Below are 17152 nucleotides of genomic sequence, written 5' to 3'. Positions count from 1 at the left end.
TGTAAATGGTCATCCCAGAGGAAATGAATTGAAATCATCAAACCAGCTCTAATCAGAAACTGGATATGAGCCATATCCTAACAGGTGAAAGACTGATTAATTCATATATTCACCCACAACGTAGTTTAAATTTTAAAAAAGCAAATAGGACACAATTACAATTTGACCAACACTGACTAGATCCCCACTAAGTGCCTTTTCTATTCTAATGCTGCACACACTGCCTCTTTATATATATCAATCACATCTACAAAAAACACTGTGCAGAAATGTATTAGTCTTATCACAATATTATTTTTCTGGTATCTCAAAATGTGCTGTGCCCCTCACAAACAAGTGAAGACATTACTCCTGTTCTGAAGAGAGTACAGTCTAAATTTAACATGACATAGTAAGTGGCAAACAGAAAAATGAGGTGGAAAGGCTGAGGAAAGACATGGGTGACAGTAATTTTAAACAGTTATTTACCTAATAATAACTGTGGTTCTTAGAGATGTTGTTGTCTGTGATATCCCAGGTTGGAGAAGGCTCTCTCACTAGTGGGAAGATGTGCAGAAACCCAGTTAGAAGTTCAGAACCATGGTGTTGGGGGAAAAAGCTGAGCATGACTGTATGACAGGGTGGTATGCCAAGACTTTTGCAAGGTGGACTTTGATGGTACTGAATGAGAGTCCAGAGTTTATTAAATGCAGAATATAATCAAAGATTTTTGGTGGTTAGGTCTTCAATAGGTGCCCCAACTGGAATCTGATCCATCTATGATCACTTTTTTTATAGTAGCGAGGTGATGAAGGGCATTCTTAGGGTCTACCCACTTGTTCAGTGCTGATAAGATGAGAGCTAGGACCACAACCCGCATGCTCATTTGATGTCTTGCAGGGTGAGATACTGACTTTAGCCGGCCTTGTAAGGAATGTCGGTTAAGTCTGACAAGTGGGATTGCGTACAAGCAAGTAGATGTGTGGCCTAGAAGTTTGAGGCAGTTTCTTACTGTAGTTGGATTTGATTTGATTATGGTGATTATCCTCTAAGGAGAGAGAAATCTATCCTTGGGAAAATATGCCTTCCATGATTTTGCAGCAATTACAGCCCCTATAAATACTAAAATCTCTATTTTTCTTGTCTTCTATCCAAACTAAAAATCTCAGTCGGTCTCTCTGATATCTCCTCATGGATGTCTAGTCAGCAGCTCAAGCTCAACGTAACTGAAACAAAGCTCTTGGTTTTCTGCCCCAGTCCCTCCCCGCACCCTTCTTTTTCAACCACCATGGACATCATCACTTTGACTGTCACTCACACCCATAACCTGGAAGTAGATGCCAAAGGGGCTTGAATGATAGGAATGAGACCATCTCCTGGATTTCCCCAAAGGAGGTCTCCAATGTTCCCAATAGTGCCAAAGTGGTATATTGGTAAAATTGGTTGAGGTGGGCTTGACCAGGCTATTGCCATGTTGTAGATGGATGCACTGGAACTTTAAAATTACTCTGATCAGCAGAGGTATCCTGTGTGATGTGAGGGGAGACAGCTCCTTACTGGATAGAGGAGAAAGGGTGTATCCCAGATGAAGAAAGGACATCATTGAGAGGGTGCCAACCTATGAGGTGACTTCAGTCCTGAGGTCAGAAATATGCACCAGTGCGAAGAGTGGAGACCTTGGTGCTGACAACAGTGCCAGGGATGTGGTTAACTTCTCCAACCTAGAATCAGGAGGTACCGCTAGGGATTCCATTGATAGTACCAATGTCAATGTTGGTACCAACATTTGCTGGTTAGTGGCATTTTCAGGCATGGGTGTTGAATTTGGCCTATATGCTTCTTCAGTACCAAACCAGAAAACTAGCAGGCATCACTTTCCCCTATTTGGTGAGTGGGCATAGCACTTTGTTCCATGCATAACAAAGGTTTAGCTCTCTCCCTATGGAGAGAAAGGAATTGTAAGCAATGATTTTTCCACAATGGTCAAACCCCCCTTGCCAGGAGAAGATGGTACCAGACTTTGGTGCCACGGTGGTAGCCAATACCAAATGGTCTTCAATGCTGGGTCTTTGTCTGGTGGGGTCAAAGATCTTCTGTCAATAACGACCTTGGGAGGTGCGTGCCAGTTGATGGCGGCACAGGCTGACAGAGACTCAGCAGAGTCAGATCTTCTAGAAATAGGATCTTCTCTCTTTGGTGTCTTAAGTTCCCCTCATGGATTGTTCAAGGAGGTATAGCTTTGAACAGGTGTTCCTGGGACTTCCTTTTCCTCACTGAGAATGACCGACAAACTGAGCAATAGTCTGGCACATGGCTCTCACCAAAGCAGAACCGACAGTGGGCATGGCCATCAGTGACTGTCCCTGATAAAGGTCAATAAATTACAACTAAAATAAAACTTAAATATACACATCTTCTCCCTTAATAATGAATAAATAACTATAGACTTTAAAAAATAGCAGCAAATCAATATTACAAGTTGAATTCATTTATTAATACCTGACATTAGTGAAATAAGTCTCTGTCTAGCCTCATTTGATGCCCTTGGTGTACGGATTCGGTCTATCCATTGGTATTCGGGGTCTTCATTAACAACCAGCTCTTCCACAAATCCATGAATTACTACAGCTCTATAACACTTTGGAATAGATGTGGCTGTTGAAAAGATACATAAATATGTAATATACAAGTCTAGAAGTGAAGTATTTAAATGGGAATTATAAAAAAAATACACCTAGATAGCCATCTGAGTGATTCTCTTCACAACAGATTTTAGAGCATACCTAAAGAGTTTTACTAAGAATCTTACTGGTGCCTGCTGGAATTACTGCCTGAAGTTGTACCCTTGTTTCAACATATACATTCATATAGTACACCTATGAATATGCACACAAAGTAACGTTACATGCACATATTCACAAACAGGCTTTGCTGAGAATGTGTGCATCTTAAGTAACCAGAAAAAAATATTAGATGAATAAATTAATTTGAGATACTTTAAAGGAGTTGCTTAAAAAAAGAAATGGTCTGCTGCAGATGGTCTTATATAACCAAACAATAATGCAATTCCGAATTCAAATTAGACTTTTTGTTTTGCCACTGGCTTTAGTGCGATGTGGACTGGGCCTTGAAGGAGAGTTGAGGAATGGGGAAAGGGAACAGAAACTAGAAAGATAAAAAAAGCAGCCTTGAAAAGAATGACACACACCTGCAGCTGCTCAAAACTCTATTTTTCACTAGTTTTGGCATATCACATAGACTTGTACCAAGGACTATCTGGGCCTCAAAATGTGTCTTGGGATTTCACTGGACTATTAGGCCCCAAATCAGTAAAACATTTAAGCCTGTGCTTAACTCACATCGACTTAAGCTTTGCTGAATTGGGGCTTTATACAATAGATCAAATAAGGGCCCTGATACAAAGATCATTGCTGATAATGAGTTTTCCACTCTCTCTTGGTTTCAGCAGGATTTGGATCAAGCCATGAATCAGTTTGTTGATACATAAATGACCTGGTACTTGGCTAGTCAAAATCTGCTGTGGTTCATTCTATCAGAAAATAAACATTTTAACAATTAGAGGATAAGATAAGAGGATGATGAAAACTACATATTTTCACAGCTTCACTGCAAATACAGCATGATTTGTGTCACTACTGTGAATAAACATTTTATTGAAGAAAAATAACATCTTTTTCTGACTGATGGAAGGAAAAAAAATGCACTTTGCATTTCCTCTCCTCAAGAAATGTTACCTCCAAAGAAGATACAAATAACAGAGCACAAGACTCAATTAACAATGATGAATCCATACTTTTATTTAGAAGAGACACTTATTTTAATTTGGGAATATTTAATTTCTCAGCTGTCCAGTATTTTATATTGAAAATATATATATATATAAATAAAAAATAAATATTAATTAAAAAAACACATTGCCACACAAGAGAACAATTTACTGATTTATTTATTTACTCACTGCAAAAAAATTTGACTCCACAGGATGACTGCCTAAAACGGTTTAAATCATTGAAGAGGTCTACTTTCACTACCACATTGATCTCCCCACGGATACCTGTCCATAAAAAAAGGGGTGGAAGGTGAAATTTATATCAGAAAGAAGAAATAGAAAGAATAAAATCTTTTCAACTATTTAAAACTAATAATTAAAGTGTCAAATATATTCAAATTAGGTATATTCCATATATCATATATTCCATATGACTTGCATCCGAGGAAGTGGGTATTCACCCACGAAAGCTCATGCTGCAAAACGTCTGTTAGTCTATAAGGTGCCACAGGATTCTTTGCTGCTGTTGTATATTCCATAACAAATCAAAATATTAATATATTTTTTCTCCAAAGAACTTGAAGCTAAATATTTCTCTTACAATGTTTTCAAACCCCATATTAGAATTTTCCTTTCAAAAATGGTCTCAAGACCATAATAGAATTACTCTCCACAGTCCATTCTAGTCAAGGTACCCAGTATTCATTTCAGAATTATAATACCTACTCACAATGGTGTACTGAAAATTAGTTCATGTTTTTGCAACATGAAAAGAACTATTATTTTGGCAATTCGTTTTTCAAACAAAGATTAATTTTTTAGCCATAATATAAACTTTTTACTAAAGCTATATTTCTTCAGTGTACAATCATCAGCTTTGATTTCTTTTCTCTTCCTACCTACAGTGCCTACTTCACAATCTTGAGCTGTTCCTCATTCTTATTAATTTTTTTCTTGACTATCAAAATCATTTTGTGCGATACCACTTCACATCACTATAGCTTTTCATGGGCTGAAGACATCACCGTACAAAAAAAAGTGAACAAAAACACTAGATGTAAATGACTGAATGGGACCTTCTTGCTATCGGGCCTCCTGACCCAATTCTCTCAGAAGTCACTAAGTCTACACTGGTACAGACAGAACGTCCATCACAATAGCATCTTCATATATTTTTCTTCACATATTCACGATGACCACAAATCCAGACATCATAGAATATCAGGGTTGGAAGGGACCTCAGGAAGTCATCTAGTCCAATCCCCTGCTCAAAGCAGGACCAATCCCTAACTAAATCCCCAGGCCCCTAAATGGCCCCCTCAAGGATTGAACTCACAACCCTAGGCTTAGCAGGCCAATGCACAAACATCTGTCTGAACTCCATTAAATTTTCACTGTTATAATCTAACTCAGCCTTTTGCTTATTTTCCAATGTAAAGACAGTGATATACTGTGTATCAGACTTTTACATCAGTAATCTCCAAAACCAGTTCTTTTCATATAACCAATTTTTGGTGGAGAACAATAATTGGCTGTAAATTGACAATCATGTAAAACTTTTTAAAGTAGTAAAAAAAAAAAAAAAAAAAGGACATTATACAACAAAAACTCTACAGTCTATGCTTATATTCTGTTCCTGGTGTGGAATCCTGGCTCCACTGAAATCAATGGCAAAATTCCTATTAACTTCCATTTCACCCCAATTCTAAAATATTTTCAACAGATGCATGTAGGACTAGAAAGATACTTTTTGTAGGGAAAGGGGAATTTCATTGTGTACTTTCTGTTGAAAATTTGTCACTTCCTCTCCCTTCATCCCAAATAAAGCTTGTCCAAACATACCAGAAGGAACACACAACAGATAGCCTTCTTAAAAATACACATTTTCAGCAATGGCCTGGTAATTGCAACGGTTTGTTGGGTTGTTTTTTTTTTGAGTTGGTGGTGGTGGTGGTTTTTTAAGCATTAACTACCTTAGTGGTGACCATTTAAATCATTTTCTGTCAATTTTTTCACTTTTCTGAAATTTCATGAAGGACATTCTGCCAGATGCTACCTTCCAATAATAAATTTCTGTGACATAATTTGAGACATCTCAACTGTACTGTATACTTGTTATTGCAATAAAAAAAGGAAAAGAAAAGTATCCTACGATGTAATTTGTCATTGGTTTTAAATCACATATTTACTTACCAGACTGTAAAGACTACACAGGAGCTGTGTCTCAAGTTATGTCAAAAGGAGCAGCACTTCAGGCAGCAATGCTAGGGTATTACAAACTTGCTGAAGACATCCTTAAAAAGAAGATATTCCACCTTTCAAAGAAACTGTCTAAAACAATTTTCTTTTTAAAAAAAGTCAATAAGGCTTACCATGTATGGTATCATAAATTGGAAACCATCCAGAGATAACTGTAGCTGCCTCACTATAGAGCAAAGGATCAATATCAATGTACACTTTGCCAATGGCGTCATTAGCACTGTAGGTGTCATGATCAAGAACCGTGATCTGCAAGGGCTCATCCTGTAGGTCTTCATCATCTACCTAGAAATGCATAAAACTTCAGTATTTAATCAATACAAGGAAACTTTGCAGGAAAACAATTGAGGAAAACAAAAGAATGAGAGTTTAGTTATATACAATATGTTTACACATAAAATTTGTAACTATTGTGTCTTGTATACAAACAATACACTCATGGATTCTTCTCTCCCCAAAGTGACCACATTACTAAAGGACAGCAGAGCCACAGGCAGGTAAGGCATGAATCACACACACTTTTAAAACTATCATTTAATCGTTTTTATTCATAGTCTCCACACACACTCCCTTTACCCCCAAAAATTATTTTTGACAGGAAGCATCAAAAACGTAAATAGGCACTCTCACACCTTCAACTACAACAGCTGTACTACACACCATGATAAAGATAAAAATGTGTACTGACGTTGATTTTACATAGTGTTTTTGCGTTTTTGAACTGGTTAGTGGTTGATAAGTAAGTAAAAGGCTTTCTATGCATCCTACAGAAAAACTCAGTAAGCTGGACATAAAACTTTACTAATGTCTAAAGTAGTTATTGTTATTCCAATCTTTGAAATGTGGAATTCTGCTATCATTTTTTCAATGCTGTTCTTTTGCATTTCTCAGCCGAACACACTTTCCCATGCAAAAAAGACAGAATTTAGAAACTTCTGTTACACAGAATAAGTTTTCACTCCACAATGCTTAGCCAATTCTTCTTCCTCACACCCCCAAAGAAGCAAATCCCCAAAATCAAAGTACAGTAACTCCTCACTTAACACTGTAGTTATATTCCTGAAAAATGCAACTTTAAGCGAAATGATGTTAAGCTAATCCAATTTCCCCATAAGAATTAATGTAAATGAGGGGGTTAGGTTCCAGGGAAATTTTTTTCACCAGACAAAAGTATATATCACATACACACACACACACAGTATAAGTTTTAAACAAAAATGTAATACTGGTACACAGTGATGATGATTGTGAAGCTTGGTTGAGGAGGAGTAGTCAGAGGATGGGATATTTCCCTTACTGCTAAATGATGAACTAGCAATTGGCTGAGCCCTCAAGGGTTAACTCTCTCTCTCTCCAAGGCAGCAGAAATGGAGGGATATATGTGCATTTCCCCTTTAAGTACACTGCCTTGTTAATTAGATCAGCTTGCTGAGACCGCAGCTCTGCAAGCTCCCTCAGTCCTGACCTGAGCCCTGGTGTGCTCCCCGCTGCTCTATGGAAGAGGGGGTAAGTGGGGAGCAGGAGCAGGGGGGAGGGGGACACCCTGACATTAGCGCCCACTCTTCCTTTCCTCCCCCCCACAGTAAGCAGGAGTCTGGGGGAGCAGCTCCAAGGCAGAGGGCAGGAGCAGCACATGGTAGTGGGGGGAGGGACAGCTGCAATTGCTAGCCTGCTGGGCAGCTGCTGCACAGGGAACTTAGGGGAGCAGGGAGCTGACAGGGGGAGCTAATATGGGGACTGCTGGTCCACCCTGGTTCCAAGCCCCCACCGGTTAGCTGCAACGGGCTGCTCTTCCTGCAAGCAGTAGACAAAGCAAGCGGCTGCCAAACGATGAAGGGAGCATTGCACAACTTTAAACGAGCACGTTCCCTAATTGATCAACAACATAACGAAACAACGTTAACCGGGATGACATTAAGTGAGGAGTTACTGTATAAAAGTGAAAGCTGAATTAAAGTATGCTTCCACATCACATTACTACACCTTAGCAATCACCATGGAAAACACTATTTGATCCCACTAATTTATATCTGTCTTAAATATTTATAATATTACCAACTACTCTCTCACTATATATAAGTACAATAGAGACATTTATGTCATGTTATCTTCGAATGACATTCCCCAACACTACTTAACACGTAAGTACGTTACAGGGTAATCATTTTTTAAACAGTTAAATACCATTGGCTATGCCATTCAAGTGTAATCATGTTTTCTCTTTTTATTTTGGCATTACTGAAACAAGAAGAATGCAACTCAAGTGTTTTATTCAGAGCAGAATGTCAAAAGCCAACTATGATGCTGCTGTATTCAGCTTAAAGTAAACAGGTATGGTTCTGCGAGTTGAAGAAGACCTCCTGAAAAGTACTGAGTGCTCATAGCAACTTTTGAAGACAGTGATAGTTCAGGGTGCTTGATAAATAGTACGGAAAATACAATGCTTTATGCAATCAGGCCCCAACATTACAATGTTTTATAATTTTTTAACTTTTTAAAATGTGATGCCTGATAAAGAAATATCACTATAATGTTAGTATATCTAACATATTCCAAAAGCAAACTCACTTTCATATTCAAATTAAAATCTTCCTGTTTATTGCATTTTTATTAACTATGTGGGTACTTGAAAGAAGCCTATTTAATTAGCATCTTACAATTTGTTTTCCTATTTCAACTTCACCCATTTCTAGAACTACAGTGTCAACTGCATAATGCTCGGTTCAACTGGTAAAAATCCAAGGAGCCAACCCTGCAAACCTGTATTTACACAACAATTCTCAGTGAAGTCAATGGGACAGTTCCTGCAAGTGAAGGCTACCATTAGAAGTGTTTGAAGTAGAGGTTTCTATATTACCAACTATTTTTACAATACTTTGACTCCCAAACGCACACATTTTATTTTGAGACCAGAATTATTTGACTAAAACATTCCAAATCAAATATCCATATAAATATACACAGATGACATTTTACAAAAAGACTTACCTCAAATTTAAACCATTCTGAGTTCCACTGAGGATTGAGGGATTTGGGATACACATCTGTCTTAAACGTGGTATTTCCAAATTTTACCTAAAAATACAAGCAAACATTCAATGACAAATAAAAGAATATCATTTATTAGTACTTAGTAATTTATTCCCAAGTATATTGCTAGTTAGCTACTGAAACAGATCCACAGGATCTGTGCTATACCTCAGCTTTTAAACAGTCTCTTGGAGGAACCCCTTTAGTGTGTCAGACCCCCCAGGCATCTGACTCTTTCTTCACAGTAGGCCATGCAGCCTCACTGCCTCCAATACTGAGACTCGGGGCTACTGCTTCACAGCATGAGCTCTTTCCAGATAGTCCAGTTTAGACAGACTCCTGGTTAACGACTTGTACACTCTTCAAGAACTAATGCACCTCAGGAAATATTCACAGTGGCACCACACAGCATTTTTAAAACAGAGGAGGCTTTGTTACTCAACTGGAACACAACACTGTCACCCCATCCAAACCCTCCTATCATTCCTGACGGCCCCCCTGAACCTCTGCCCCATCAAACCCGACTGCCACCTGCCACCCCATCCAACCCCCCTCCTTCCTGACTGCCCCTTCCCGAGACCCCTGCCCCCGACTGCCCCCTGCCGCCTCATCCAACCCCCCCCCTCTTCCTGACTGCCCCCCCCAGGACCCCTGCCGCAATTCAACCCTCTGTCATCCCCCAACTGCCCCGACCCCTATCCACAACCCCACCCCACCCACCACCTCAAACTTCCCTGCCCTCTATCCAACCCCCTCTGCTCCGTGCCCCCTTACCGCGCTGCCTGGAGCACCGGTGGCTGGTGGCGCTACAGCCGCACCGCCCGGCTGGAGACGGGCCACGCCGCCACCGCCGCACAGCACAGAGCACCAGGTCAGGCCAGGCTCTGCAGCTGCGCTGCCCCAGGAGCTCACAGCCCTACTGCCCAGAGCACTGCGCCGGGAGCAGAGTGAGCGAGCTGAGGCTGCAGGGGAGGGGGAACAGCAGGGGAGGGGCTGAGGGCGAGCCTCCCAGGCCAGGAGCTCAGGGGCTGGGCAGGACAGTTCCGCGGGCCGGATATGGCCCACCTCTGGTCTAGAAGATAGCATCAAAGATGCTTAGTTTTGCAGTTCTCAAACTGTGGATTTGTGTCTCCAGAGATAACATGCTTGTTAACAGCAAAAATGTTTTTAAATAAATAAATAATATATAGAGGTGAAAAATAACAGACCTCAACGCTATTGTCTCTCTGCAAATTTGTGTACACAGAGTCAATCCCTTACCTCTCTCTAAAAGTGCAAAGTTTCAAAAAGTTCACTGAATAGGAGATTGTTGGGGAGGAATAGATCTGGACAAGGTGAAGTCTGGAGATAAATGTGAGAAGGGAGGGACAGGCAGTAGAAACAAAAGTGAAACTGTTTGAGCAGCATATTCCAGGAATCTTGAGGTCTTTCTGAGTGTAGCCTTCACTGATTTGAGATCTACCATACCATTATAGGAAAACCTATAATGGCAACAAGCCGTAAAAAGAGACCCAGTTTGGGAATATTTTAATGACGTTCCTCTACCTGTGGGTAAGAGAGGCATGCGTGCAAAATGCAAAAAGTGCAACAAAGAAATGCAAGATCTCGCTGCCCCAATGAAACAACATCATTAGAAGTGTTCCTTCTCAGGAGGAAGCTACGTTGAAGACGATGAAAGTAACATGTCTGAACATCCAGGATCTTCAGGTTGGTAAACTTTTTTATTTCATATTCTTTCTTAAGGAATGCCAGTCTTCATTCTGGACTATTCTTGAATTCTCATGTTTGAGCAAAATATATAGTTGTTACTCTGTGGTACTATCATTTTAGATGTAGCTGTGATAAAAAATAAATCGCTGAAATAGGCAGATCTTCCTTTTACTATTTCACCTTTAAAGTAGTACTGAGTATCAGTGAATGCAATGAGTAATACTAAATGAGCTGTATGGTAATAATAATTAAATAAATGCATTGACTTATTTTGTTTAGGAGAATCCATCCTCAACATACAGGATTCTGAAGACTATCCACCTTCAAGATCACTATCATCTTCTATATTTTCAGAGTTATCTGCCAATGATAGCGTTTCAATCACATCATGCATGTCATATAGCCACAGTATATCAACTGTAGCAAAAAGGAAAAAAAAAAAATCTCCATCATCCAGAAACAACCATAGACAAATTTGTGATAAGAACCAGATTACAAAAAGAGGTAATTGATGAAAAAATTGCCCAGTTTGTTTATGCAACAAACTCTCCTTTCCGTCTGATTGAGAACTCACACTTCATTAACATCGCTCGGTCATTAAGACCAGGATACAGTCCACCCAACAGAGCAGATGTTGCAGGCAAATTGCTGGATAAAGTGTATGAAAAAGAAATTGAGCAGTGTGCAAAAGGTCTAGAGCAGGGGTAGGCAACCTGCTGATTTTCAGTGGCACTCAGACTGCCCAGGTCCTGGCCACCGGTCCGGGGAGCTCTGCATTTTAATTTAATTTTAAATTAAGCTTCTTAAATATTTTGGAACCTTATTTACTTTACATACAAGAATAGTTTAGTTATATATTATAGGCTTATATAAAGAGACCTTCTAAAAAGGTTAAAATGTATTACTGGCACGCGAAATCTTAAATTAGAGTGAATAAATGAAGACTCTACTTCTGAACGGTTGCCACCCCCTGGTCTAGAGTGTGAAATTGTTAACTCGAGTCTTGATGGGTGGAGCAATGTCCACAATGATCCTGTTTTATGTGCTTGTGTGACAATGGAAGAAGCACATTTGATACATCAGGAAATGCATACACACAGAATACTGACAAGCAGTAGCAGTAAAAGCTGTAACAAACTGTGAAAAACAATTCAAATGTCCAGAATCATAGAAGATTAGGGTTGGAAGGGACCTCAGAAGGTCATCTAGTCCAACCCCTTGCTTAAAGCAGGACCAATCCCCAGACAGATTTTTACCCCAATTCCCTAAATGGCCCCCTCAAGGATTGAACTCACAACCCTGGGTTTAGCAGGCTAATGCTCAAACCACCGAGTACACTCCTTGGTCACAGACAATGCTGCAAATGTATCCAGATGGCACTGTCACAGCCAAAGTTCTCAACATTGGGCTTAAGAGAAATATTGAACACATGCTAAGTACCCTGAAGCCTATTTCTGTGGCCTTGAACAAAACACAGGGAAATAACTCTTTTATTGCTGATGCTGTAGAAATTTGGAAGGAACTGAGTGAGATCTTAAAAAGAGAAATATGCAGTGACAGAGTTAAATTACAAGCATTAAAAAAACGAATGGGACAAGCGCTATCTCCAGCTCATTTTCTTGCAAATATTCTCAATACTCGGTAGTAGGCTCAAACCTTAACTGCTGAAGAAGAGGAGTGGGCTATGACATGGACATCCAGCAATCATCCCTCCATAATGCCAACTATAATAAACTTCAGAGCTAGGGGAGAACCTTTCAAGAAATATATGTTTGCTGATGATGTTTTAAAGGAAGTCACACCAGTGAGCTGGTGGAAGTCACTTAAGCACTTGGATTCAGAGACTGTTGAAGTAATAATCTCACTTTTTACAGCAGTAGCTTCTTCTGCCAGTATAGAAAGAATATTTTCTTCCTTTGGACTAGTTCATTCCAAATTGAGAAGTCGTTTGGGATCTGAAAAAGCAGGAAAGCTTGTTTTTCTTTGCCAGATTATGAATAAACAGGAAAATGAAGGTGAAGACAACTGAGTTAGCTGCAGAAGCCAATATTTTAAATTTCTCATGTTGACCTAGCTGACATAGTCGATTTAAATGAAATTTTTAAAATAAAGATTAAGTATTTTAATTAAAAACAAAACAAAAACAAATGATTTTAAAAAACTTGAATGTTTTACTAAATTCAAAAATTCATATGCTTGTTTTCTTAAAATATCGTATGTTTGCTGTTGAAGAAAAAAATCCAGAATACATAACGTTGTTGTTTTAGTTAAATAAAACAATGTAAATGTCTGTCTGATGATGTTCTCCTCCTAATACAGCATGGCAAGAAAATCCTCCAATATTAATGATTAACCTGTTGAACTGGAGATAGTTCACCTCCCAAAGACTTCATAAATACCTGCTTCAATTACTTTTGGTAAATAAAATAACCAAACAATCATTCATTTTTTGATACAGCTGTAAAACTAATCTGAAAAGTTTTCAAAATAAATCACTTTAAAAATGTATACTGTGTACCTTCTAAAAATGAAACCTACATCTATCTCTGAGTTGTGAAGAATATGTATTAAGGTTATAACAACCAATAAGAATGCACTTTTATGTAGAAATCCATGATTAAAGTTTTCCTGACTAGTGAAGTAAATCAAATCCACCCTTATGCGGACCGTAAATATATTATCTCCACAAATCTATGCTCCAAAATAATTAAAAGTGATTACTCTGGAACTATACTCCTGATACAATCGCAATCCAACACAAAAGTCACAGCAGTAAGATACGTATCAGAGGGGTAGCCGTGTTAGTCTGGTTAGTCTGTGAATGGCTTGCCAATTACAGAACCAGTTTCTCCTCCCTTGGTTTTCACACCTCAGCTGCTGGAACAGGGCCCCATCCTCCCTGATTGATCTAACCTCGTTATCTCTAGCTTGCTTCTTGCTTGCTTATATATACACACCTGTCCCTGGAAATTTCCACTGCTTGCATCCGAAGAAGTGGGTATTCACCCACGAAAGCTCATGCTGCAAAACTTCTGTTAGTCTATAAGGTGCCACAGGATTCTTTGCTGCTTCAGCAGTAAGATACATTATAACTCTCTTTTCAGACAGCATTCACCTGTCCATAATACTAATTATCCCAAAAAGCAGGGACAAAGGGCAACCATGGACATGTGAATGCAAGATATTTGTACCTATCACTGGAATATCAACTAATATTCTCTATACTTCTATTGATTATTGGAGTTTCAGTTTACTAACAGTGTGGTTTAAAGACATAGTGCCAATTTTTTTCAAGGGTTTATAATTCAGCTGTTTTAAGTCACACTGAACTGAAACTCGGAATATCAGTTGTCACACTGGTTATTTTGTTATTCCAAACAGCTGTGTTTAATTCTGATAAGTATATTTTGTTATTTTTAAATAATATCTGCTCTTGTGATTTTAGTCACCATTTTTTCCACTGGCAACTGCCCTATCTACCTCCCTACCCATGGCTTCTTCCCAGGAGTTCACGCTAACATTTCTTCCTAGATGCCCACCCACTCAAATTAAACATGGCAAAGAAAGAATCCACCTCCCCCAAAGCCCTTACCCCACTCCTTTCTCCATCACAGCAGATAATTACACCATCCTTTCTATATCAAAAAGCAACCACCCCAATGCCATCTTCAACTCCTTTCTCTCCTTCCTCCTCCTGCCTTTCAATGCTATTGCTAAATCTTCATTTCTTCTTCTAGAAGTTCGCCAAATTCTATCTCTACTGCCAAAACCATCATTCATGTCTTGGTAATCTCCTGCCTGAACTACTACAACCTCCTATTCCTTAGTTCAGAGGTTCTCAAACTGTGGTCTGCGGACCACCAGTGGTTTGCTAGCTCCATTCAGGTGGTCCGTGGATAGTTCCCTCTAAGGTGCACGCTGGGCAACCACACACAAGAGAATGAATGGCCATCCACCTAATTAGTGGAGCCGCGCAGGCATGGCTCCATTAATTAGGTGCCTGGACCCTGGAGAAGACGCACATGTAAGGTGAGGTGGCCTTGGGAGGAATGGGGGTAGATGGGAGGGGGCAGTGGGGTGATACGAGGGGGTGGGGGGCATATGGGATGTGCAGGGCTGTGGCCAGAGAAAGAGGCGACTTTCCCCAACTCCAGGGCTGCGGCTGCCAAAGAGAGACAGCCCTCCTTCCCAGCTTCAGTTCTGGGGCTGCTGCAGTGGGGGCGAGAGGGGCACATCCATCGCATTAGAAAGGTAAGACTGCTGCTATTAAAATATGAGTTTTATGTGTAGAACAAAAAAATGTTAATTATTATTAAGGGTTGTTTTTTTTAATACAGCACTTTTATCCAAAGCACTTTACAATAGTTAGCTAACAGTACAAACAACATTTGGAAAGATCATTAAGTAGTCCACCGAGACCCTCAGCAATTTTCAAGTGGTCCGCGGAAAAAAAAAGTTTGAGAACCACTGCCTTAGTTTACATGACTCATTTGTCACCTCCCTGTCTATCCAATAGGCCAGGGTTCTCAAAGCCAGTCCACTGCTTGTTCAGGCAAAGCCCCTAGCGGGCCAGGCTGGTTTATTTACCTGCCGCATCCAATATGGCTCCCACCGGCCGCAATTTGCCGCTCCAGGCCAATGGGGGCTGCGGGAAGCGGCGCGGGACGAGGGAGGAGCCAAACCTGCAGACACAGCAGGTAAACAAACTGGCCCGGCCCGCCAGGGGCTTTCCCTGAACAAGCGGTGGACCGGCTTTGAGGACCACTGCAATAGGCCACTGCTAAACTCATCTTCCTCTTCCACTACTCTGTCATCACTTACAATTCACTCCCTCAATGGTTTTACAATGTTGTCTACATCTAATTCAAACTGCTCATCTTCACTGTGAATGGTCTAAACAGCTCTTTCTATATCTCTGTGTGAAATGTTTGTATGAAAACCAAAAAAAGCATAGCATATTGTTACTACATTTTCTATATGGCAACTCAAAACAAATTTTGTTTGATAGTACAGTAGTTGTAAATAAATGCAGTATCACAACATTGGGTCTTGTTCCCACAGTCAGCTCTGTAGAGACAAACCCATACGCCTATCAATGGGGCTTCACGGGCAGGGTGAGAGGGGTGCAGGGTCTGCCAATTCAAAGCTCACAGGAAGATCAGACTTAACTAAAAGACTTAGTGAGTGGCATAGGCTTTGTCTGAAAACAGAAAATACTTCTAAAACAGATTTTAAAATAACTAAAGCTATGGTTCTAAGAAAATGTAAGACTGAGCAGTGAAACCTTAAATCAATTTTCTATCAATTAAAATGGATGTACCACATAGATGCATACAAGTAGTTAATTGCACAGCTTTGTAGTAACACAAATGTACAAGTTTCAGAGTAGCAGCCGTGTTAGTCTGTATCCGCAAAAAAAACAGGAGTACTTGTGGCACCTTAAAGACTAACAAATTTATTTTAGCATGAGCTTTCGTGAGCTAAAGCTCACCACTTCTTTAGCTCACGAAAGCTCATGCTAAAATAAATTTGTTAGTCTTTAAGGTGCCACAAGTACTCATGTTTTTTTTACAAATGTACAAGTTCATCTGCTGAAGAAAACATGCCAAACACCCACAGATAAAAGTCTTTAAAAGCTCTGCTTGCAAAGTCTAAGTAATTTGTAAAGTGAGCACAAGGAATAGCAATAGCTCCAGGTTTTTCGCTTTATTAATTCAAATCCTCAGAGAAATTAAAAGCAAAAGACTAGCATCAACTGTACACTGACATCACAAAACCAAGCACTAAAGCATACAATTATTAAAAAGAAAACTAAAGGCTTTCAGCAACATTATTAAGTTTGCTAAGTTCAATATATGTAGTATTTTTTTATTCCTACCTTCCTTGTTGAAAATGAAGTTTAATGAAATTATTGTTACTAGGGAATATCATAAAACATATAAGACTCTCCACTAAGTGAAACAAACACTAATGTAAATTTGTCCCAATATTTGGCAAAAACAGGCTTGTATAAAACCAACAATAATGTTTCACAAACTGTTCTAAACTCCCATAGAAATAGTTGTTCATAAATTAATCATACATATGCAATGTTTGAAATCCAAACATTGCGGCACTAGGAACTAAAAAGTGAAACTAACAAACTATAAAAGTAAAATAATTTCATAGATTTAAAAGAGTTAAACATGAAGGCAAATACCATCAGATTAGGCCTGAATAAAGACTGGGAGTGGCTGGGTTATTACAAAACCTAAACTTAATTTCCCGAATACTAATTTCTCCCTACTGTTACTCACACCTTCTTGTCAACTGTCTCTAATGGGCCACTCTCTTAACACTTCAAAAGTTGTTTCTCCTCCCTTGGTATCCTGCTGTTAATTGATT

The 17152-nt window shown here is 39.4% G+C and overlaps 1 protein-coding gene across 9 annotated transcripts in view; it reads right to left on the bottom strand.

The window, feature by feature from the left end:
* C2CD5 (C2 calcium dependent domain containing 5) overlaps positions 1–17152 on the bottom strand; it is a 120372-nt gene that overhangs the window by 101100 nt on the left and 2120 nt on the right. For 8 of the 9 annotated variants that reach the window (XM_044993309.1, XM_044993336.1, XM_044993377.1 and 5 more), the window contains exons 3-6: positions 9017–9103; positions 6142–6313; positions 3959–4054; positions 2479–2634 (exon numbers count right to left, since the gene is read on the bottom strand). In XM_044993309.1, coding sequence (XP_044849244.1) covers positions 2479–2634; positions 3959–4054; positions 6142–6313; positions 9017–9103 — 511 coding nt within the window. Of the gene's footprint in view, positions 1–2478; positions 2635–3958; positions 4055–6141; positions 6314–9016; positions 9104–16646; positions 16651–17152 lie in introns of all 9 variants that reach the window. The other variant, XM_044993319.1, reaches the window with a different exon arrangement.

Source organism: Mauremys mutica, chromosome 1 (genome assembly GCF_020497125.1).
Source record: "Mauremys mutica isolate MM-2020 ecotype Southern chromosome 1, ASM2049712v1, whole genome shotgun sequence".
Lineage (NCBI taxonomy): Eukaryota > Metazoa > Chordata > Testudines > Geoemydidae > Mauremys > Mauremys mutica.
Note: the sequence above shows the minus strand (reverse complement) of the source record. Positions and strands in the feature narration are given on the sequence as shown.